This window comes from Chlamydotis macqueenii, chromosome 15, assembly GCF_036417535.1.
Source record: "Chlamydotis macqueenii isolate bChlMac1 chromosome 15, bChlMac1.mat, whole genome shotgun sequence".
Classification (NCBI taxonomy): domain Eukaryota; kingdom Metazoa; phylum Chordata; class Aves; order Otidiformes; family Otididae; genus Chlamydotis; species Chlamydotis macqueenii.
The window spans coordinates 4674385-4696500 of record NC_141570.1 but is presented as its reverse complement, the minus strand read 5'-3'; the positions used below and the strand labels follow the sequence as shown (position 1 = coordinate 4696500).

The 22116-nt window shown below is 37.7% G+C and overlaps 1 protein-coding gene across 1 annotated transcript in view; it reads left to right on the top strand.

Moving 5' to 3' along the window:
* The window catches only part of SDK1 (sidekick cell adhesion molecule 1), a 408452-nt gene that overhangs the window by 180108 nt on the left and 206228 nt on the right, over window positions 1–22116 (top strand). Inside the window, exon 5 of the mRNA XM_086759378.1 lies at window positions 12547–12680. Coding sequence (XP_086615504.1) covers window positions 12547–12680 — 134 coding nt within the window. The remainder of the gene's footprint in view (window positions 1–12546; window positions 12681–22116) is intronic.

Here is a 22116-nt window from a genome sequence, read left to right as displayed (position 1 = left end):
GACCTTTTGGGTGAAGTCTGAGAATGCTGAAATTATCTGTAGAGCAATATCATTAGGTCTTAAAACTTGATTCTGTGATTATAACAATCCATACTAGCTAGGCACTACTAGCTCATTTGAGGCAATAGGGAACAGAATTTAAAGTATCTACTTCAAAAACTCAGGCTGTTGAATAAGCTGAAGGAGGAACTTCAGCTGACAGCGGGATCAATCAAGAAGCAGCTGACACATCTCCTGAGAGGCCCATCTGTGTGTTTCAGTGTGGATGCCTGCCCTCTCTTGTGCTCGTTCTCATGCACAATTACTCAATTAGAAATGAGCCATGCCATGACTTTCTCTTTCCCAGTGGTCTCTCTGACTCTGCAGTGTATTAAGCTGAAGTCTAGACTTGGATGTATTGGGTAGCTGTGAGCCTGCCTTCCTGTGTAACTTCTAGCTTTATGAAAAGTTACAATCCCAGGGCACGTGTTCAGCTTCTGCTCTGGGTTAAATATTAAGCACTTGCACAATGTCCTTTTTTTACCTCAAAACAAGGCTACTCTGTGAGCTTATTTCTTTTGTAAAGAATCTTTTGTAAAGATTCTTATAAACAAATGAGACTTTATCGTACGAAGTACTGCAATCCTGTAAGAAGCTGTCTTTCTGTTCCTTTGTTATTAATAAGTTTAGAAGACTTGTTGCAGATGGTGTTTTCTTAGATTGTTTTACATGACTTGGGAAAGGCTGCAGTGCAAACAAATACGTGTTTTAGCTATTAGATTTTGGGTAAAGAATATAGGGAAGAAAACAAGAAGTCTACCTGACCATTCTGCATGACTGTCTTGAATAGGAAATACGGAACGTTAGCTCAGTGTTCAGATTTCCATCTGAAGTTTGTACATCACTTATCACTGGCTTCATTGCTCTGGCTCTCATACGACTCTTTCTTTGTCACTCTTTTGTACCGTATTTAATCTTAGAAGATAAGAGGTTAATTTTCCCATTTCCTTTAGCGAAGTAGCCTGCAGGGTTTACTTGAGCGTTGTTTCTGTTTTCCATCTTCTGAGTTCAGTAACGACAGGATTAAGAACATGGAAGCTAAAAATGTAGGTGTCCAACTAATTAAAGGGATTGGCTGGTGGGGGTGTATTTTTCTTTCTCATTAGCATTCTGTTCATTCTGTTTCCTTTCCCTATCTCCCTGGTCCCTACACACTCAGCTTGTAATAAAAGTTGGTTCTTGAATGTAAAGAAGTGTGTTAATGCACCTGGGAAAAACATGTTGGGGAAGGAATTGAATTTGTTTCTATCTAACGTAGGTAAGCTATAATGGAATGTTTCACTGTTTATCTTTACAGTAATAATGAAAGCATCCTTTCAACTCTCATAAGGATTATTTAAGAAGAAAATTAAGTAAAAGTATTTGTTTGCTTGTTTTCAACAGAAAAACAATCTCCTATTTTAAGTTTATACCTCTGCAGCCAAGTGATAAGGGCATATTAATGTTTTCCTGCATCTATCTTTCCATTTTAATGTGTCGCAGGATTAGGGGATAGCTGATGCTGCCGGTACGTAAATATGAGCAAGTAGAGATGCTCATTACAGGGCGAAGTGGATAAAAAGAGTCGGTAACTGGAGGTGATGGAACTGTTGTGTCTACTGGCCATTAACTCGGTAATAGCACCTCTTCCCCAGATGAGGGGAATTGCAGGGAGCAGCATTTTGCTGCGTTGCAGGAGCAAATCCCTAAAACCTCTGCAGTAGAAATGTCTGCAAGTAAGGAGATAAATATGTGAAGACAGATTGCAGCAAAGACTTCAGGGGCATCAGAGGTTTTCTGTTCCGGTCTGGCTATTATGCAGAATTCCTTGCATCGGCAAGATGTTGAACATTCTGTTCACAACCCCGGGAATAGAAGCTAGGCTGCTCGTACGCATGCGTCTTTCCCAGGATTTGTGAGTTCTTTTGCTGTGTAACTTGTAGCTGAGTGTTTCTTCAGCACTGAAAATAAAAATGCTCTGCAAAGCATATTGTAGCCATAAAATCAAAGAAACCAAACTGCATCTACTGATGCTTCAGGGTTTCATTTGCCTGCTCAATGGGCACAGTGTTTATGGATCATCCAGCAAATGTAAGCAAGGCAGTGTCTCAGACCCATACCGTCTATCGTTTTGCACTAGAGGGAATGTGCGGTGCGTATACCGTCAGCATCGGAAGGAAGGGAGTTGGAGTTCTTTGCTTTCTATGTTACCTCTGGGACTACTTCTAAAGTAGAAGTTGGTGTCGTTCTGTCCGAGGGCTGGCAAGATTTACTACACAAGCTTTGGCCTTCTGACTTCCTTCAGCTTTACAACCAGGAGTCCTGAATAAAGGTTGCTGCTCCACCGCAAGGAAATTTGTGTCATTAGACTCGGGAGTCAAATAAGCAGTAAGTCATACACACATACCTGTGTGGTGATTTGAAGTAACTTAAAAATACAGGGAGTTGATAGGTTACCTGTCTTCCTGGTTTTGGCAACACCACCCAAGTTGAAAGCAAAAAAAAAAAAAAGAAAGCTGTATGGTCTGTTGCTCTTTTAAGCATGTGTTATTTACTTTTCAGTTAGCCACTGAAGTGTTCTTTAGGAGTGCAACCAGGTTTCAAATAGAGCATAGAAATGGATCCTCAAAAGGAGCAATACTTCTGGATGCCTAAGGGCTATCCTCCAGGACGCTTTGTTTTAAAATATGCTAATATTCACGTTGAGGTTGCATAGATTTTAATATATGTAGTATTACTTTGTCTGGGAAAGGGATGATCAAATGGTTGACTTAAGATATAATTGCATTTATCTTCTCAATCTCTTACATAAATCTTTTCATAACTTCACTTTCCACATTTCAGAATTCTGTAGCTGTGCTATGCAACAGCTTTGTGTATGTTTGCCTCATTTATTAGAGAGAGGTATTTCTCCCTTTTTTTTTTTCTGAGAATTTTTCAGCTTGTATTATTTTTGACCAGTAATGTATAGCACAGATCTAACTGAGTAGATAAAATGCTATCGATAGAGCAATATTTTCCAGTTATTTACTGTGCTTTGTTTCACAAGCTATTGACAGGAAGTCGTGTTTGGATGGAAACCGTAACACAGAACGCTGCTGTGATGTTACACGTTTTTCTTTTTATACCAAAGCTTCCAGTGTTTTGCTTCATGTGTGTGTTCAACATATGGCTGAATGCATCCAGCCTGGCTTTGCTTTTATGTCACTGCACGGCCTGTTTATGATAGAAACTGAGAGTCATTGATGCCTTTTAAATTTCTGCTGAAGTTCTGCTTATTTGTTTTTTTAACTAGTGCTTTTTTTTTAATGTTTCATAGTCACTAACTTGAAGTGCTTTGAAATGTTTGCATTAATGGCATTTAAAAAAAGCCTGTGATTGATTTACTTGAAATTTCTTCTGCTGTATTATTTGCAATAATACCCAGGATTTTCCAGAGTCTGTGGGAGACGTGTTTGTTACTAAATGCGTCTGTACTCAGTGTGAGGGGATTCTACTGAAAGAAGTAGTGCAATACCATAAGTTACTAGAAGACTGGTGTTTGGAAAGCAATGCTCACCTGCCCGGTGTGTGTAATGCAGGAGATGTTAAAGCAGTTGAAAATCAGAAGGCAAGAAGTTGCTTTGCCTGAAGTCGTAACAAAATGCTTGATAGTCAAACTGAAACACAAGGGGAGAAACCAAAGAGTATTAAGATTTAGCACTTACATAATCCTCCACATCTTTTGAGTGCCAGAGGTATTAACTATTTAAGCCTCTAGATAAATCTTTCAGCATAAAAATAAATACATACATGTATTATCATTTTTCTCTCTTGGCAAATTATACAGACCGAAGGGCTGAACGACTCGCCCAAGGCTAGATATCGCTGGCAAAACCTGGATATGCTTGGCTGCCGGGCCTCTGCTCAATTCCCCCTGCATAGCAACAGTGTATGTCTTAATGGTGTGTGAGTAGAAATAACTACACAAAATCCCTATTTTGATGTAGACAGCAAGCCTAAGGTACTGTATAATAACATTACAGAATGAATTTGCAGCAGTAACACAAATGCTAGTCTCAGCAAACCGCAGTACTGTACGTAGACAGCATTGTATTGTTGTATTGATCCAGGCCACTGAATCTTTAATTATCTTTCATAGTAAAACTTGTCGAAATAATTTGCTCTGATGCTACCCAGTACTGCTGCTCTTTGTACAGATGGCAGCAGCAGAGGTTGATGCTTGGGTCACTTGCTGCTTTTTACCATATCCGTGCTCTTTGTTTAAAGACTCGGTACTATTAAAAGGAGAAGTAATACATCTAAACACTAAAGGACTACTAGACTGTTAGTTCCGGAGCGTGACATTCCCTACTACTCCTCAAAACAAGTGTGTAATAAATTATGGCTGGACAAATTTTCCGGTCTCTCAAAACTCTCCCATTTATTTCGCTATACTTGTGTTTAGGGTCACCTAAAGGAGTTGAGCGGCTGCTTTGGCACTGTCGTTCTCACTTGTAGGGCTAGTGTGGTAAGTTTGGATGTAGTGTTTGTAAGATCGATATCTATTTTTCTGGCACTAGAATGAGAAAAAACCTTTGGCTCATGTGATAATAAAGAGTCATTGCAGGTGCTGTCCTTTTGAGGCCTTCCTTGATGTGTGTGCTGTTTCATCTTCACTGATACGCAGCTGCCATGAGGTTTTGTGATTATAGCCAGGTGATTTCTGTCAATACTCTGGGTACTCGGTATATCAGTTTTAAATATACTCATGAGCATGTATTTAGCTGCTGAAGAACTTGTTTCAAGTGAGAAAGCTGACCAAATGTGTTGGAGATGTACATTGACCTGTTGGATACTTAAAATTTTATTTCCAAACTGTGTGGATACTTCAGTTGCTGTGATATAGATTTTTTTTTTTTTTTTTGAGTCCCTGAAACTAGGTGTGTTTATACAGCACCAGCTGTGCCAAATCTTATTCTCGGCTACACCATGTGAAAATGGAGATGGTTTCGAGTGAGATATGTGTGGAATCAGGAATAAAATGGCAGAGATAGTGCTGAGGCAGATTGAGGAACAGGAATAAACAGAGGTTGGAAGCATCTAAGAAGGCACAGTTGTGGCATGTCTAAATGTATCAGTTAAATATGCCCTTAGGAGGCTGAAGTGTTCTTTGTCACTGTTGTATAATCAATTATCTCTTCAGTGCATTGCCCTGTGGCAGGGCTTATTTGTTTTAGTTAGTGCAGTTCACAGTCATGCCTTACATTCATTTTTATTGTATAGTGTGTATCTCAGTGAAATAATGGGATGAAGATACAATATGCAGCAGGAAGCCCTTTAATACTTGACTACAAACCACTGTACCAGATACCATTATGCTGACATGTTTTATCGGAAGTGAAAATATCATTTAATAACAGAAGTTTTCCTTTAAAAGTGAAGGAAAGGGGAGAAAAAAAAATCAATGTTTAAAAAAACCATAATATCTTGAATCATCAATTCAGGAGAAATATCATTAAATGGAGCAATATTTATGTCTGTCTATATCTGAAAAATTAAACTATAAAATCCCATTTGATTATAGTCTTTGTGCTTGCCATCAGTGAAGTCAGCCAGCTGTGGAGATCAACAACCTCTGACACTTTAAAATGGCAATGTTTTGTCTAAATAACCCATTTATATTTTAAAATTTCCACAATTCCTCTTTCCAGTGGTTGCTAGCTATGTCCATAGCAACAGAGAGTGGTGTCGCAAGTGGAGTTCAATGTGTTGATTAGATGATAAACTGGAGAGAGAAGAAAATAGATACTCTGTTTACAAATGTCTTGAATGCAGTAAGGGTTTTATAAGAGGAGGAGAGTGTAGAAAATTGACTTATTTTATTCCAACTCTTTGGTTTCTGTTGTTGACCAAGATGTACATTTTGTCTTGAAAGTCTGGATTTTTCTTCTAGTTTGAGAACTGCTGTTGCTGGAGTAGCTCATCCAGGCACACATCAGTGTGAATCAGTAAGATAACACCCAAGAGCTGTGATTTAAGCACATGTAGGTACTTCTATCAGCTGTACTACGTCTTGTTGCTTGAAATCTAATAAGAATAAAAAAAAAACCCAAACCCAAAGGAGTAGAGTTGTGTGGTAATAATTAAGTTACATTAAATAAGAATTGAAGGTGCTGAAAACTTGGGGGGAGAAAAAGAACATTTTAACTGAAGTAGCGCAGTTATGAATATTATTCCTTAGTTTGTTACTGTAGTTGCTTGCCTCTGAATTGGTAGCATTGTCTCTCACTGCAAACATCTCTCTCATGATCAGTTATGTAGTGATTATCTTGGATTTTGTTTTTTGTTGTTTTTTTTCTGTGGTGTTTTTTTTGTTGGTTTTTTGTTTTGTTTTGGTTTGGTTTTTTTTACTCTCTAGACCAGTAATTGTTTGACGTGAGCATGATTTAAAATATATATTTGGGATAACTTACCTGAGCATCCTTTCTGAGAGCCTCTGTCTCCAAAGACTAAAAATAAACTTTTCTGAGGGTGAACTGCTAAGACTTTTATAACAAGACTCAATATTCTGTGATTCTGCTTAAACTGGAGATACTTTTTTGTAACAGTCCATAAACGTATATTAAGACACTTGTGATGACTCTTTTGGGTTTTGAGTATTTTCCTGCAGGTTGTGTTTTCTAGATTATTCTTTGAAATGGTTGGAGGGGGGGAGTGGATGGTTCTGGTGTGGTATTGGGGTTTTTTAAATTCTCCTTCAATAGCCCACATGTTTAAATCCGATAGCCAAAACTGAGTGGAGGCCATGGTAGTTGAGAAACAAGGTTATTTCTTAAATTTTCCGATGATACTGCTGCTTGCACACCCTCTTGCAAGGTTTCTGTTTTGCTGTGAGTTATTCCTTCTCATATACAATGTTCTGAATTTGTTCATTGAACTGTAATCCTCAGTCTTGTGGAGAGGCTTGAATGGGTCTTTGCATTTGGAATTCTAATTCTGTCTTCCAGAGTCTTGGGGACTTTATCTGCTGATTTAGTAAGTGAAATCTATATTCAGTCAACAAACACCAATGAAAATATTAAATAATGCCGGGCCAAAGACAGACCCTGTGGGTTTCTAACTCCTATAACTTTCCAGTCAGGTAGTGGATCACTGATGATTTGTCAAGTACGATTTTCCATTCCCTTCAGTTCCAGCCTTACCCTCGCTTTACACAGAAGAGGCTTTGGGTAACGTGTTCGTGAAGAAATGCAGGGAGTAATGTCTAGAGCCTTACTAAACCAACACCATATGGAGCTCAAAAACTAGTGCTGGAGAATAGGGAAGCCAAGCTTAAAACATGGAAATTCTGCTGCAGCTCTTACTTCCTCCTGGAGATGTATCTGCTAAAGCTGTTAATAGCCAGTCTTCCTTCATTTCACGATCATATTCAACCTCTGCCTCGTAATTAGGACTGTCTTGGTTATTCTTCTGTAACCTTGGGACGCTTTTGTGACTGGAAATCCTCACCTCTTCCCGAACAACGTGCTGTGCCTTGGGAGAAGGGATGGTATAAACTAGCATTGATTGTAAAATTAGTGTGTTAATTTGTGTAGTTATACTTAATATTCAGCAGCTGTGTAAGTATGAAATTTTTATTAATAGGTGTTTTATTTGCAGTAATACCTGGAACCAGAATGGTATTTTGTAAAACTGGCATCCAGTCACAGCTCTTTGTGCTTTGTTGCTATGGATGTGCTGCTCTGTAGAACACATGCTAATGTTTTGCTCCGTGACTGAGTCCTGAAAAACATAGACTGTTTGCGGAAGACATCTATTTAAATAATTTTGATTTAATAATTCACCATCAGAACTGGAGGACACATGGGTGGTGAAATGCTCACTCTGCTAAGCCAAGCATGCGCTACTCCGAGTTGGGATTTCACTTGAGCAGCTGTGTTTTTAACTGCAGTGTAGCTGTATGTTTTTCCAAAAGGGGAAATCCGTGGGGGAAGTCTTTGGGTAATTATGTTGCTGTTTTTCTGTAATCTCTCCCTTTTCTATTAACATCACTGTTACTGTGTGGTGTCTGGCTGGTGGAGAAAGATGGGCGCTTGCTGTGTAATGTGGACAAAAGTTTTTAAAGGGAAACAGGGGTTTTTCTAGTAAATATCTTGTAAAGAGGGATTGCTACTCATATTAGCTGGAGATAATATTGGAAAAGAGGCTTTACGAAGGCCTGTGTATTAAAATAATGAATGCTGGCTCGTGAGCAGATGGCGGCCTTGTAAGAGAAAGCCTAATCAGGTTACTCTGCTTTTATTTTATGATATTTTTATAACCTAGTATTATCTGTTTATTGTGTAATCTGGTAGACTAATAGCCTAACAAATACAGAACTTTTGGGAATTACCTACTTGTAGAGGGGATTTTGGTACTTTCTGTTAATAGTGGTTTTTTTATGTGAAATCCACATATTTAAGATACTGCAGAGTTCATTTGCAGCATTTTAATAAATGATGGAATCTCCAGAGCAGGAAAAATTTATTGAACTGCAAAAACATTGTATTAAATGCCTTAATAATGGTATCTCCTTTGGAAAATTCCCTTTACTTCTAAAGGCCTGATTCATGTTCCACTCATGTTAACGGAATACTTTCCGTAAGCTTTAGATCAAACTTAGAGATTATTTGTACCAGATTTTTTAACGGTATTTGGACAATTTGGAAAGCTGCAATTAAAAATCCTGGACTGTATCTATGTGCTAAATTCTGGCTGCAATAAATGGAAGTGGTGAAAATCTCATTAGATGCCTGTTTACATGTTCTGATACTTAGAAAAATGGGGTTCATAAAATGACTGATCTCCACCACTGCTGCCTTCTCCCATCCTGTCAGACAATAGCCTTTGGTTAGGCAGCACATCGTAAGCATAACTGGTAGGTTCAAAGGCCTGGCTCGCCTTTGCTTTCAGATCAATCTGTTCTAGTCTCTGGGTGCTCTTGCGGTAAAGATATCACTGAAACGCTTGTAGGACATCACAATGCTGAATCCACCACTATAACTGCCTACCACTCGCAGACGTGTACGTTGCTGTTTTAGATTGACTGCTGTTCCCTACAGGCTTCCATTGAGCTCCAGAGAAATTTTTAAAATTCTTCTCTTAAAATGTGTGGTTTAAAATGCTCCTTTCCCTATGCTGAAAAAATCCCGAAGGAACAGTCTGCTTAGTTTACTTGCTGGTTGCTCCTTCTTTGAATATCTTAGATTGAATTAAGTTCAATATGGCTTTAAAAAAACCCCAATATTTATATTTTTCATGAATTCTGTGCTGGGTATGAATTACTGACAGGTCCACTCCATCTGCTGCAGTCATCTTCCTCAAATACGCTGGTAAACTGAGCAGCCGGGAATCAGATTTTCCTTGGAACATTAGTGTGGTGCTGTCATAATTTGAAAGTTATATCAGACAACGAAAACAAACAATAAACCCAGGAAGACATGTTAGGCCACTTTTAGGGCGCTCTGTGCAGCTGTTGTGCACGAAGTGACTGCAACCTTGGTAAGGGCTGGGGCGTGAATCATCAAAGGTTTAGAAACATTGGAATTAATGAGTCCTTAAAATGTGACTAATTGATTTTCCTGATGCACAGGGCTCATACTTGATCTAAATAAAACTCCCAGAGCCTGCAGCCTAAGAAGGCTTCTGTCTTGTTCTGTACTTGTCTTTAGTTAATGAAATTGAAATGTTCCATTTTTCACATAATTATTAAGGTATCAATAACTCATTTTGGGGTTTCTAATTTAACATTAATTTGACTGTGTAATTGATGATGCCGAAGAGTTGTCTTCAGGAGTTTTTGTCTTTTAATTCTTTTTTTTCTACACAAATTAAGATAAAACTTTTAACACTATTTTGAACATGGCATTTGTAATGCTTACCCCTTCTGCACTAATCTGGTTAAATTCAAATACACTTATGTTCGTTTAATCTTTAAAATTTACTTATATTTCACTGACAAATGTTATTTTGCTCACATTCCAATAAATATTTGTGCATTAAATTAAAAATTAATTTTGAATAATTTTCTTATAAATACATCTTAATTCCTTTTGCTTTTTATTAGTGTCTGATGAGTATAATCATAGATTGGTTTGGGTTGGAAGGGACCTTTTAAGACCATCCAGTTCCAACCCCCTGCCCTGTGCAGGGACACCGTCCACTGCACCAGGCTGCTCACAGCCCCGTCCAGCCTGGCCTTGAACGCTTCCAGGGATGGGGCATCCACAGCTTCTCTGGACAATCTGTGCCAGAGCCCCACCACCCTCATAGTGAAGAATTTCCTCCTTATGTCTAAATCTACTCTGTTTCAGTTTAAAACCATTACCCCTCGTCGTGTCACAACAGGCCCTGCTGAGCGGTTTCTCCCTGTCTGTCCTGTTAGGCCCCTTTAGGTACTGGCAGGCCGCTCTGAGGTCTCCCTGCAGCCAGGCTGAACAGCCCCAGCTCTGTCAGCCTGTTCTCACAGGAGAGGTGCTCCAGCCCTCTCTTCATGGTTTAATTGTCAGACTTTCCAGCCAATTTAATACAGACAGTAGTGGTGTGGATCTCACCAGCGTTCGAGGATCACCTTTAAAACTTTGGGTATGATTGCAGCTGGCATCAAAGCAGTCTGAAATATATTTCAGTATTTTCAGGCAATCTTTCTAATGCTGGTTTCTGTAGAACTAAAGTAGAAATGAATGTAAATGTATCTGTCTTTTAATATTCAATTATTAGCACTTCATTGGAATTTATCTTTATTTGCTTTACCAAATGTCATATAATTGCATTTTATATCTGTAAATCTATCACAGTTTCTTTGATTAATTTTCTAAGTCAATTAAGCTAGTACAAGTGCACTGAATAAAGAAAAAATCATACTGTGGAGTTTTTTTAACAGTTTTTATTTAAAAAGTGTCAATACACATAATGTAAATTGTGTCTTTAGCTGATGTGCAGTGACTGGTTTTTAAAGTTGAAAATACAGCCTTATGTATTTTTCAGGAGTTTTTTTTTCATTGGTATCTGCTGATAGCTCTATTGAAGTTCTGTGTTCTTTGTATCCATGTTAGAAAATTGAAGTGATACAAATAAAATGCACACAGCCTTTGTACACTTCTGTGTCCTCACTGTAATTTTCTATGCTCCCTCCTTTGTATAAAAAGTAGTATGCTACAGTAGGAATGCGTGATTTTCCCTTATTGCTTTAAATGCTTTTTCAAAAGCAAAATAGTTGTGTATTATTAGTGTTAGCCACACCATGTCAAAACAGGAAGAAGAAATGCAGGAGCATTCATTATCGATTGATTAGTGTATGGATACTTTGACTTAGCAGACTCTTTTTTGAGGCCTCTTGACGTATGAACTGGTTTCATCCAGTATAATAATTTTATATGTTGTTTCAACCTCATGCTTGAGGATATGACTAATAGCACAGCAGAACTCAGTGGGGCTTCTCATCAAGTAACAGAAGTGAAGGTAGGAGCTTCTTGCTCCAAGTCTTGCATTCAGATTTCCAAGTTTGTGCCCATCCCAGTCTGCTCTTTGCTCCACAGGCCTTCTCTTAAACTGTACGTGATCATTTATTCTTATATGGTTTTTGAGCTTCCTATGTCCTGTTCAGTTAAGCCCTTAAATTTTTATATGCTGTCTCTAGACGAAACTTTTATCTTGTGTAGTCAAGAAAAGACCATCTAATGCACATAAAATGCAAAGTAACCAACCCCATTGCAGTGCAAATGCCTTCAAGGGAGTTGATGGAGACATTCGTTATGTAGCAGCCTTAAGCAAGAACTGACTTGTGCTATACATTTATTGACTCCTTCAGGCCTACATCAGTGCTAACTACAGGGCTGTGCTTTCCTACCTGCCTTAGATTAGACGAAAACTCTTCCCTCCCTATTCACGCACAGATCATCTGTGTGTATCAATTAGGCTCTAACTTGCTGATGTTCTTGTCTGTGATGTTGTGATAATTAGTGATGCCATAAATACAGAAAGTTTTACTTTCTGAGGTTCTGCTGCCTCTGATCTTTACTTTTTCTTTTCTTCTACTAAACTAGGTGCTGCTGTTCCCTGAGTGTCTGTCTTTAATTGACTAGGCTAACTTTCTCTTGTTAAAAAGATTTTCAATAAAACTGACTTTGCAGCATAGTGATGTTTACCAGGACTGTCATCAACCCGTAACAGTGCAGTTTGCAGGCTGGTGGTCTCCACTGTCATTTGCCGATTCTTGTGTAACTTTTATTGCTGTTTAAACTGCTCTAGTTTCATATGCTATAGCTTTCTGCACATCACCGGAAACATCTTACACGATCTGAACAGAGAAAAGGCCTAGAGTCATCAAAGATCTTGAATATTACTTCTGAATGTGTTTGAAATCAGACTGGCTTTGATTCCTCAACATCTTGATTTAGATGACCAATGAATATTGTATCATTCTGTCAATTCTGGAGTGTTGTACAGTTTTTGCTTAGTGGATACCATTCTTCTGATCTCAGTGCAATCTTTCTCTTTCCTAAACAGAGCCATCACACTGGAGAATCAGCTGGTGATCCTTGCAACATCAGTGACCGATGCAGGAGGCTACTATGTCCAGGCAGTCAATGAAAAGAATGGAGAGAACAAGACAAGTCCATTTATTCACCTCAGCGTAGCAAGTGAGTATCTGAATTCTGGTTAATATGCTGTCATCCTGAGGTTGCAAACAGTATTCACAAGTCTGCCCTAATAAAAAGCACCTTAGTAATGAAGGATTGGATCTTTAAAGGAAGTCAACTTTTCCAGCTTGGTTTGGAGCACACTGAACTCCTTGTGCAATAAGAGGGACCTAAGAGAGTTTATGCCCTCGACAAATCACCCTCAGAGCCTTTTGTTTGATGGTTTATTTTGTGCAAGGCAAGTACATGGTGATATCTTGCGCTGTGTGTTGTGAAGTTGTAATCATAATTTCTTTTTAATGCAGGGGTTTATAATGTATTGTTTTCCATTGTGCGTAAGAAAACAAGTCACTCTTCTGAGTGCAGTTTTATTAATGAGTCTATTCTAAGTCTATGGCATTATTTTTACCTGGAGTTATTGCAGAGTCCCAGGGAACACGCGTTTCATTGTTATTACTTACTATTTTACATTACACAAATTGTACACCTACCATTACAGAGGTGTTCCACGAGTAGGTTTCCCAGCAAAGGGGAGGGAAAAGCAGCAGAGCAGTGGGGTCAGAAAGATGACTGCACACTAAATATACGAGTGTGCACATTCAGCAAAAATACACACATGTAAACTATTGTAAAACATTTAGTAAATGTGTGTGTTTGAAAAATTAATATTCTAAGCATGTAGAATGGTTTGCTTTTCTGAGGGCTATGAGACAGGGAGTGTGTTCGTCTGGTGTGTCAACGTGGAAGTTTCTACTTTTGATTGTAGAGACAAGAGATGACTGGGTAAACGTTCGATGACACTGGCAACTTTTCTGACAGACTGCTCTTATGGTGTGGGCTTCTAGGAGGTGCGGGATTCTCAGCTCTAGATCAGTTGGCATGATGAGATGCCCAAGATCTATTATCTTGGATACCGTTAGATTTGAGACAGTCCCTATGGCTTGTTTCCTCACAGTAGCAAAACTTGGGAGTCTCAGTTTCTGGGTAGGAAATCTGGAAAATTGCTTTTGGAAATATGTATGTTTGCCAGAAGTTCATAAAAAACATTGTATTCCTGAGAAACATTTAATTTCTAAGAAAATATTTTTCTGCTAAAATTCCTGATCAGATTTCAAGGAAAGCTGTTCTTACACAGGCAGTGGAAGCCCTGTCAGTGGGATCGGGGGTCTCTGAGGGCAGAAGCTGTATGGTGTAACAGCTGCAGAGAAAACCTGTGTTTTCTTCCAAATATGTTTATAAACTAAATGAACTTCTCAGAGGTTTTATGTGTGTCTTTCTGAAGTGGAAGTAATATTCCAAATCCACTTGTGAATTCTAGCTGTACTGTGGCATGTAGATTGTAAACATTATTATTTCTGACAGTATAAAGAGGTTTGCTAACACTTCAGTAATTTCATTTTTTTAAATAAAATTTGTATTGTTTGTATTATGTGACCAATAATGTACTTCCCACTTTAATTTCATATCTTAATTAATGCTAGAAATAGTCTGTGATCACACATGCATAACAAGTGCTATGCAAAGCAGAAGGTAATACGGGCACATGGAAAAGAAAACACTTCAAATTGCCCACAGACTGATACCATGAATGCAAAATCTGTCTGGAATGTGAAAACCAGGAAATATTAAATGGATAAAAGAAAATGAAGAATGAGGCAACATGAAAAGCCAAGAATTGATTTGCTTTTTAAAATGAATAATAGCCAATGAGGTTTTTGAATTGTCATTTTGATATCCCAGATTATTAATGCTATGTGTGTGATGAAGAAAGGCACTGGCCAAAAGGCATTACAGTGTCTGTAAAGAAAATGAGGTTAATGTCGTCGTTCTGAACTTTGATCCGAGAAGGAAACATATGTGATACATTAGATAGAAGTGAATAAACCTTTTTGGTCCAGTAACAGAAAAAAATCAGGCAAAAATACAGTCCTGAAGCAATATGCAGAGAATGGTTGCAGAAAAATTATGTGTTTTGGAAGAGCAATGAAGAATTCCAGCAAGTGGTTGGAAACAGATCATTAAAGATACGTCCAGGTATGGAAGGTATCATATTGAATTGCCACTGTCTGAGCTTTATGAGATGTTAAGAATGATGACGGTTGTCATTTTCCATTAGAACATGTATAAAATTTAAAAACAGTTTAATCAAAATCAAATAAACTGCAAGTAAAGTGCAATATCCAATCTCCGTGTGAGTAGATTATATATTAATTATTGAGTACAACCTTGCTACATGACTCAGCATGCATATTGCTACTTTCAGTGAGGGCAAAAGGAAAAAAAAAAACTATAGATAATTCCCAGGGCAGTCATCCACTGAGAACAGTGTTAGATATGCATAGCTTGTTATTCCTTGAAGGATATCGGTGTCAGACTTGCTCCAGCCTGTAGGAAAAGCAGATTTGCAGAATCAGTCTAACAGCTGAGAAAGCTGTAAACTGTCCTGGTCTGGTCTAAAATGCAAGACTGACAGTAGGAGAAAGGTATAGCCCTGAGCGAAGCAGGAGATGAGTTATAGGGCCTTACATTGCAGGTTAAAGTCAATGCCTGGAATTGTGACTGAAAGTAAATAGAGCTTGAGCAACATCTGGCAATTATACTGTACTGCCCTTCAATTAGTAACTGTATTTGGTACATGTTGAGTAAGATGACCTGAGGATATTGAATGTGTTTCAAAAATACAGTCGAAAAGTCCCAGTCACAATGAATTCTCTAGCAGGGCTCCGAGTATTAAAGGTAAAGACATTTGGGTTCTTGTCAGTCTAACCTATGGCTCATGGAGTCCCAAGCAGCACAAAGTCTTATGCCCACCCACTGCCCCCTGATTATGAACCTAATGCATGGAAACTGGAAGCCTGCTAGCTTGTCAGTGTTGCTTCTGCTGTGCTTCGGTTTGCTTTTCTCTATGTTCTGAGGCTGGTCAGATATTGAAAATGTAGCCATGAGAATGCCTGGTTTTAATGAAAATTAACAGATCTTTAGAATATCTTAGTATTTTCAGATATGTACCCGGTATTCATTAATCTGATGGTTCATTACTTAAATATGCTTTGCCGTAAAGATGTATTAGCCAATAAATACAGCCACCCTATGAGAAAATCCAGATATTGAGCAATATTTTTCTGTAACAGCTGAGTCTCTAGCTTGATTAAAAACTTGTGTTCTGCGTGCCTGCCCTCTCAAAATGGTATGTCTTCATTTGAATCTCTAGGTCACCAAAATAGTTAAGTTCACAGCATAAGGTTCATTTCAGCTACACTTTAAAACAATGGTCACTTCTTTCAAGTGGATGTGTTTCCACTAATTTCAGGAGAATTAGATTATCCCTGAGGTGGGAAGCTCCAGTGAAATAAAAATGATGTCCAGCAGGCAGCATGTTGGGAATAATGTCACATCTGAAATTAGTACAAGATGTCATAAATTAGTCTTAAATTTAAAATGTCTTAAAATCACTTGAACTGTATACTAAGCTAATGAAAATCTTGGCTTTTTTTTTAACCATATGTCCTAGCTTTCATGTAAATAACACAAATTTTTGGCTAGGAAAACTGGAAACTCTGAAAGTCAAGAGTTTGGCAACAGAAACAGTAACAAAATTCAGTTTGTTTTTTGACTCAAATACATTACTTATTCACTGTTGAAAATTCACTATTACTGTTTTGGAGGATTTCAGTATTGACTCAACTGCTGGAACTTCCTAACTTCACTAGAGAAGTGCAAGCTTCTTAGATGTAAATACTACTTTTCAGTAATAGAACATTAAGGATTTCCCAGTTGTTATCCTGTTTCCATCTATTCTGCAGTAAATTTGATGATGGTATCTTAAATGGATCCTTAATTCTTCCGGCTTTTTCTTTCCTGCCTGTTCTCCCACAGATAGATGTGCAGTGCAGCATGGATGGTCAGATGTCTTCCTAAAGGCTTTGGCTTGTTGAGGGATAAAGTGATGTGCTTTTGATCTTACCAGGGTTGGCAGGACACTTAAAGATCGAAGTGCTCATTAAAGTAAGGTCGTCGTAAAACTCTTATTTCCTTGAAGGCCATACTGTGTAACAGCTAAGTTTCTCTGCAACATTACCTCTAAGCCTTTTATATGGTTGTGGTATGAAACTTAAAAAAAAAAAAAAAATTGGTACATGGTACTTTGCTGTAGGCTGTGGCGCTTATGCAGGAAGGTGTTTTGCGGGGGAAAGGGGGAGCAGAGGTGTTAAGAGTTTCTTAATGAAACCATAAGGATTTCTAGTATGTCAGCCAAGAGTTTAAGAAGTTGTTTCTTAGGGAGTAGGTAAAAAAACCCCATGTATATCCATAGGGAGCCTTTTATTACTTTGAGGAGCTGACGGCGGCATTCACCATGATATATGCAATGCGTGTCCTTGTTACTTTATTAGGTGATGACATGGCAAGGCTCTGGTACCACACTAGAAGAAGGTTAAAAATCCCTGCTGAGGTTTTTCTGTTATTGACTTCAATGCAGCACTGTAGATGTGAGCACTGTTGGCCCCGTTGTAGAAACTTTTGACAGTATGCACTACTATTTCTGAGTTTAGTTGAAGTATTTTATGAAAAATTGGAGATAGCGTCCCGCAGTAAAGATTTAAATGGCAAGTTTGCAAAAGGTGGGTATGTGTAAGCTGTTCTGACAGCTTAGATACTCCTGCTTCAATTAGTTTTGCAGCGCTAATCATCTGGAACTGCAATTCAGGGCCTTGCTTTTGGACCTTCTTGTTAAGCTGTGAAATATTGAGATGCATGTCGCTTCCATAGATTTATTAGTAAATTAGATAGTCTCAAGACCTATTCATAACACTGAGAGACACAGAGTGTTCTGCAGAGTGGCATCTTTTTCTGATGCAGGCTTTGTGAAAACAGAAAACAAGATTGATTGAAAATTTTAAAAACCTTGCCAGCCAGCATTTCTGAAGAGTCAAAGATAATAAAGCCAATTATCATTTAACGAAGATAAATTTTTTTCCCTGGAGCATTGGCAATGCTTAAAAAAAAAAAGTATTAAAAAAAGAGTTAGGGATTGAAAATTAAACTCCTGGCTTTGTTGCAGTGCAATTAATTTAAAGCACAAGGGTGTCATGTTGTTCTTCCCAGCTTCCACTTGCAACAAGAAGAAGAAGAAGAAGAATTTCATTCTGTTATGGCAGACATTAACATGAGGCTGAGTAGACACTGTTTGAGTCTGGAACCTTTTTTGTTATTTAGTTGACTGTATCAAAACATAAATTTTACAGAAGGGAAGATTCCCATTTCAAACTTGCAGGGTACTGATTTTGCCCTGCAAGTTTTTGGTTTTTTCTATTATAAATAAAGGTTCTCATGATAGCACAAGATGTTTAGGTCACTTTCAGTGTCTGTAAAAATGAAATATTATTTATGTTGTTGGGAAAGAAAACAGGGGGAATAATGCCGTGTTAGCTGTCGGTGTATGTCAGTACTTTTGGCATCCTTCTGTCGGGTTTGTTAAGAAGATAAGTTTTCAGGAGATTCTGAGCAGACGTTTTCCTCTCTGCAAGGAGAGTATTTCACTAACATAATTTTTCATATTAACCATCAAGGTTTATTCAAGTCAGCAGATGTTGAGGATCTTTCATGGATATGTTTGAAGCATAGTGCTGCATGAATTTTTCATAGCTAGTTCCAGCTTTCAGGTGTAAGCTGGAAAAAATAAGGAACGGGCTGGCACCCCCAGGGAACAGAGATTTCCATTCTGACGTCAAATTCACACAAGCTCTATAAACTTGTCAAACTGCTTTTAGTTCATGCCAAGGGAATCTACTTTGCATAGCCTCTTTGCATCAGTGCTGTTGAGGTGAAATTAGTGCTGTAGTGATGCATTTTTTTGTTTTCTTTGTTTTTTTTTTTTTTTCTTTTTTGGTGGAGGAAGGAGGAGGAATATGGGATGACATGACGTTACCTTTCTGTGCTGTGATTGTACTGTACGTGCCTGAGGCTCTGATCAAAAACTCGGGGACTAAACGTAGCACAGCCCAGCCCTCTGTGCACTGGGTTTAAGTCATTCTTTGAAATAATGACATTTTCGTTTCCCATTTTCTCCACAGCTTTGCTTTCTTTTTGTCAAGCAGAATTTCCAGGAAGGATACACTGGTTGTTGCCTCATGGGTGGTTTCATGAGTAAATGTAGGCCTTTCGCTTTGATGGCTGCTTAACATTCTTTTGTTATCCAAAATATTAATTTGAAAGAGACTGTAGAAGTGTTTGGGATTTAAAACTGAACCTGAAGGATAAATTCTGTGTAAATGCCATCTCTAATACTCTGGAAAAATACTGTCTCCCTTAATGCTTTTTCTTCAGTTGTAGCTCCAATCCCCTCTAATACTAAAGGGCACAAATTTTTAAATGGAAATCTTTGTTTCTTACTATTTTGAGAATAGAATGAGTACTACTTCATCATGCTTTTGAGAGAGATATATATGGATATATGTAAGTCAAATGGATTTTAGTAACAATTGTAACTGTAACAAAAAGGACTAAACTGAGTTCGTTTTAAAGATTTGGTTTTGATATATTAGAACTAATGTTAGTTAAAATCATTTTATATGCATTACAAAGAAAATAACAGATTATGTTCAGGATTTATCAGCATTCTTATACTTCGAAGTTCATTGTTGGGTGTGGTTTTTTGGTTTTGTTTGGGTTTTTTTTGTTTGTTTGTTTGCTTTTTTTAAAGCTTCAGCCAGATCTTTTCCATAATTCTTTACCTTTCTTGTCCTTATGGGAAAACTTTCCTCACTTCTAACTGTAGTGATATATAGGGAAAACTGTGGTTAAAATCATAGATTGCTAAACTGCAGGAAAAGTAAAGATGAGGCAAGAAACTCTGGCAGCCTGAGCTTTTCTTTGGGTTTACCCAAATATTCCATCAGTGCTCTTTTTGATAAGTAACAGAAATATTGGTTGGTCTCCAATTTCTTCTTCCTCTGGACTATTTTTGATAATCTTATTGCCACACACGATGCATTTCTGCATCTGCTGCAGCCTCTGCCCCAGGCAACTGATGTCTCCTCTGCTAGCAGTTTTTGCAATGGAAAGGTAATAAAGTAAACATCCTGCAAGATTTCTTCAGTCTTACTGTTGAAGAGAACTTGACCAAAATCAGCATAAAAAGTATTTAAATAACTGGCACTTAATTTTCATCATGTTGCATCAATGAATGTAATAAAGCTTTAAATATATAGTTTATGGAGAGAATAGCTCCTTCCCCTTCTCCCAAAGGCAGCAGCAGGACCCCGTTGTTATGGGGACTCATCGCTGGCTGGGGTAATGAACCCGAGTTGAGGGTACGTTCCTTTGGCATATGTACATACATTATGCATACTGCTATGAAAAAAATGGCAAATGCTAAAGTTTCTAAAATCTAACTCATTATTTTACCATAGCTTCTTGTCACAGTTGTCTGTTTACAAGGCTTGGGGGTTTATGTCTGTAAGGGATCTGGAATGCGCACACACACTCAAAATCCTGGGTTGTCTCCTAAACCCTTTATTTATATCTGACACATGCAATTAATCTCTCCCTATCTCTAATCACTTTTGCTATTACATTCATTGCAGTGATTTGTATCCTATCTCTGTCACTGCTCTGTAATTGATATGTGGAGATTAGGGATTCTTAGAGGACACAAACAAGGAAAAGAGAAAATTGAATTTACCTTGCAATCGTTTTATAAAACGTGACATATATCAATTATACATGCCATCCAGGAAAATGCCATTTTGAACAAACTGTGATGATTTGTTGGAAGACCAACATAAGAGAAATGCCAGAAAACTTTTCTGGACAGAAAAGTATTGCTAGTTCAACAGACAGACTTTTCAGTCTCACTGGTTCACCTACAATGTTTTTTTAATAATACTGCAGAATTTACAAAAAAGGTATCATTTTTGATAAGTGTTTTTCTTCAGTCAGTCTTGTACTAATACTCTAGCACGGAGTAAGATGAAAGGAAGCTGCTGAGATAAACATTGTTTTGATCAGACATAAAAGGATGATGTTGGTTACTCCAGATTGAATCAGCTTTAATGGGCAAAAATGGTAAAATCGATAGCATAGTCCAGTTCCAACTTAACCACATTCTGCCATGAAAGTATTTCTCTTTAGTTTCCCTTTTCTTTTTTATTGCAGTGAGAAGTGAACTATTTTTCTCACTCTTATTTAAATACTTTGTGCTCATGATCGGTTCTAGCTGTTGGTGTGAGAGTCGTAGTGGTGCTGTAGTTCCTGTCCATACTTGTAAGTTTTAGTAGTGCTTTGAGATCTTTGAAAAGCTTTTTAATATGTACTGATAATATTACAAAAATTAATATGTAGTAAATAGATATGATAAATAATATGGTAAAGGTAACAGAAATCATTAAACTCAGATGATTTATTTAAGTCAAGCAACATCCACTGTTGGCCACTGCCTGGGACGGTAGGACTGGCCAACAATCTTTTCTTTGGAACTGTTTATTCCTTTGTTATCAGGTACATCCAAGATAAGCTGTACTTTCTAAAAACGTCCGGAGGAGACAGAAGTATAGCGATTTGTAGACATTTGTAAAGGGCTTTGCCTTTCACTTTATATAAAGTATCATAATTCTGAAGCTTTCAAAGGAATAGCTCCTGGAGCCTCGCATATCAATTTACCCCTTTTGAACATTACCTTTTGATCTCTTACGAGTCCCGTTCTGCTATGCCATGCTCCTGGAGTATTCCAAGTTGCTGACTTGAAACATTTTGCTTTATTTCCCATTTTTACAAAGTTGGATGTATTTAAAATATAATTTTCATTTATTTAAAGTTCCTAAACCTTACTGAAGGTGCTTTTTACCAACAAACTAAGAATCTGTAACTTTACTGAAGGGAGCTTTAGCTTAAACATGCTATTTTAAGAAAAAAAAAAATCATATTTAGAGAAAAACATCCATGTAATATATGGCTGTGATAGTTTTGTACTGTTCTGTAGTGAGACAGGGTGTGCTGGCTGGTCTCTGAACAAGGGGGTAAAAGGATAAAAAGCTTTTACTTGGGAAAATACTGAGGAGCATATTGCTACTTATGAGTTGGAGAAACTTGCAGCATGTGGTTTGTTTGGTGGTTTTTTTGTTTTTTTGTTTTTTTAATAGGAGTAGGACTCGCTCTTCTAGAAAATAAGTAATTGAGGAACCATTTGATGGTGTTCTTTAAACTTCCATAGTGTTAGACAAGCTTGAAATGTCATATAAACAATATAGATAAGGAATAATTAAATATGCTCAAAACAGATGTTTAATAAAATAACTTCTGTAGTTACTCAGATTCTGCAAAAGCCTAAATGTGTCCTAAAGATTGTACTACATGTGCTAAAGGTCTGCACGGCAGAACCACCTCAGCGTATTTATAAAACCTAATTTTCATCTCAAGCTTTCACAAACATACGGTTGCT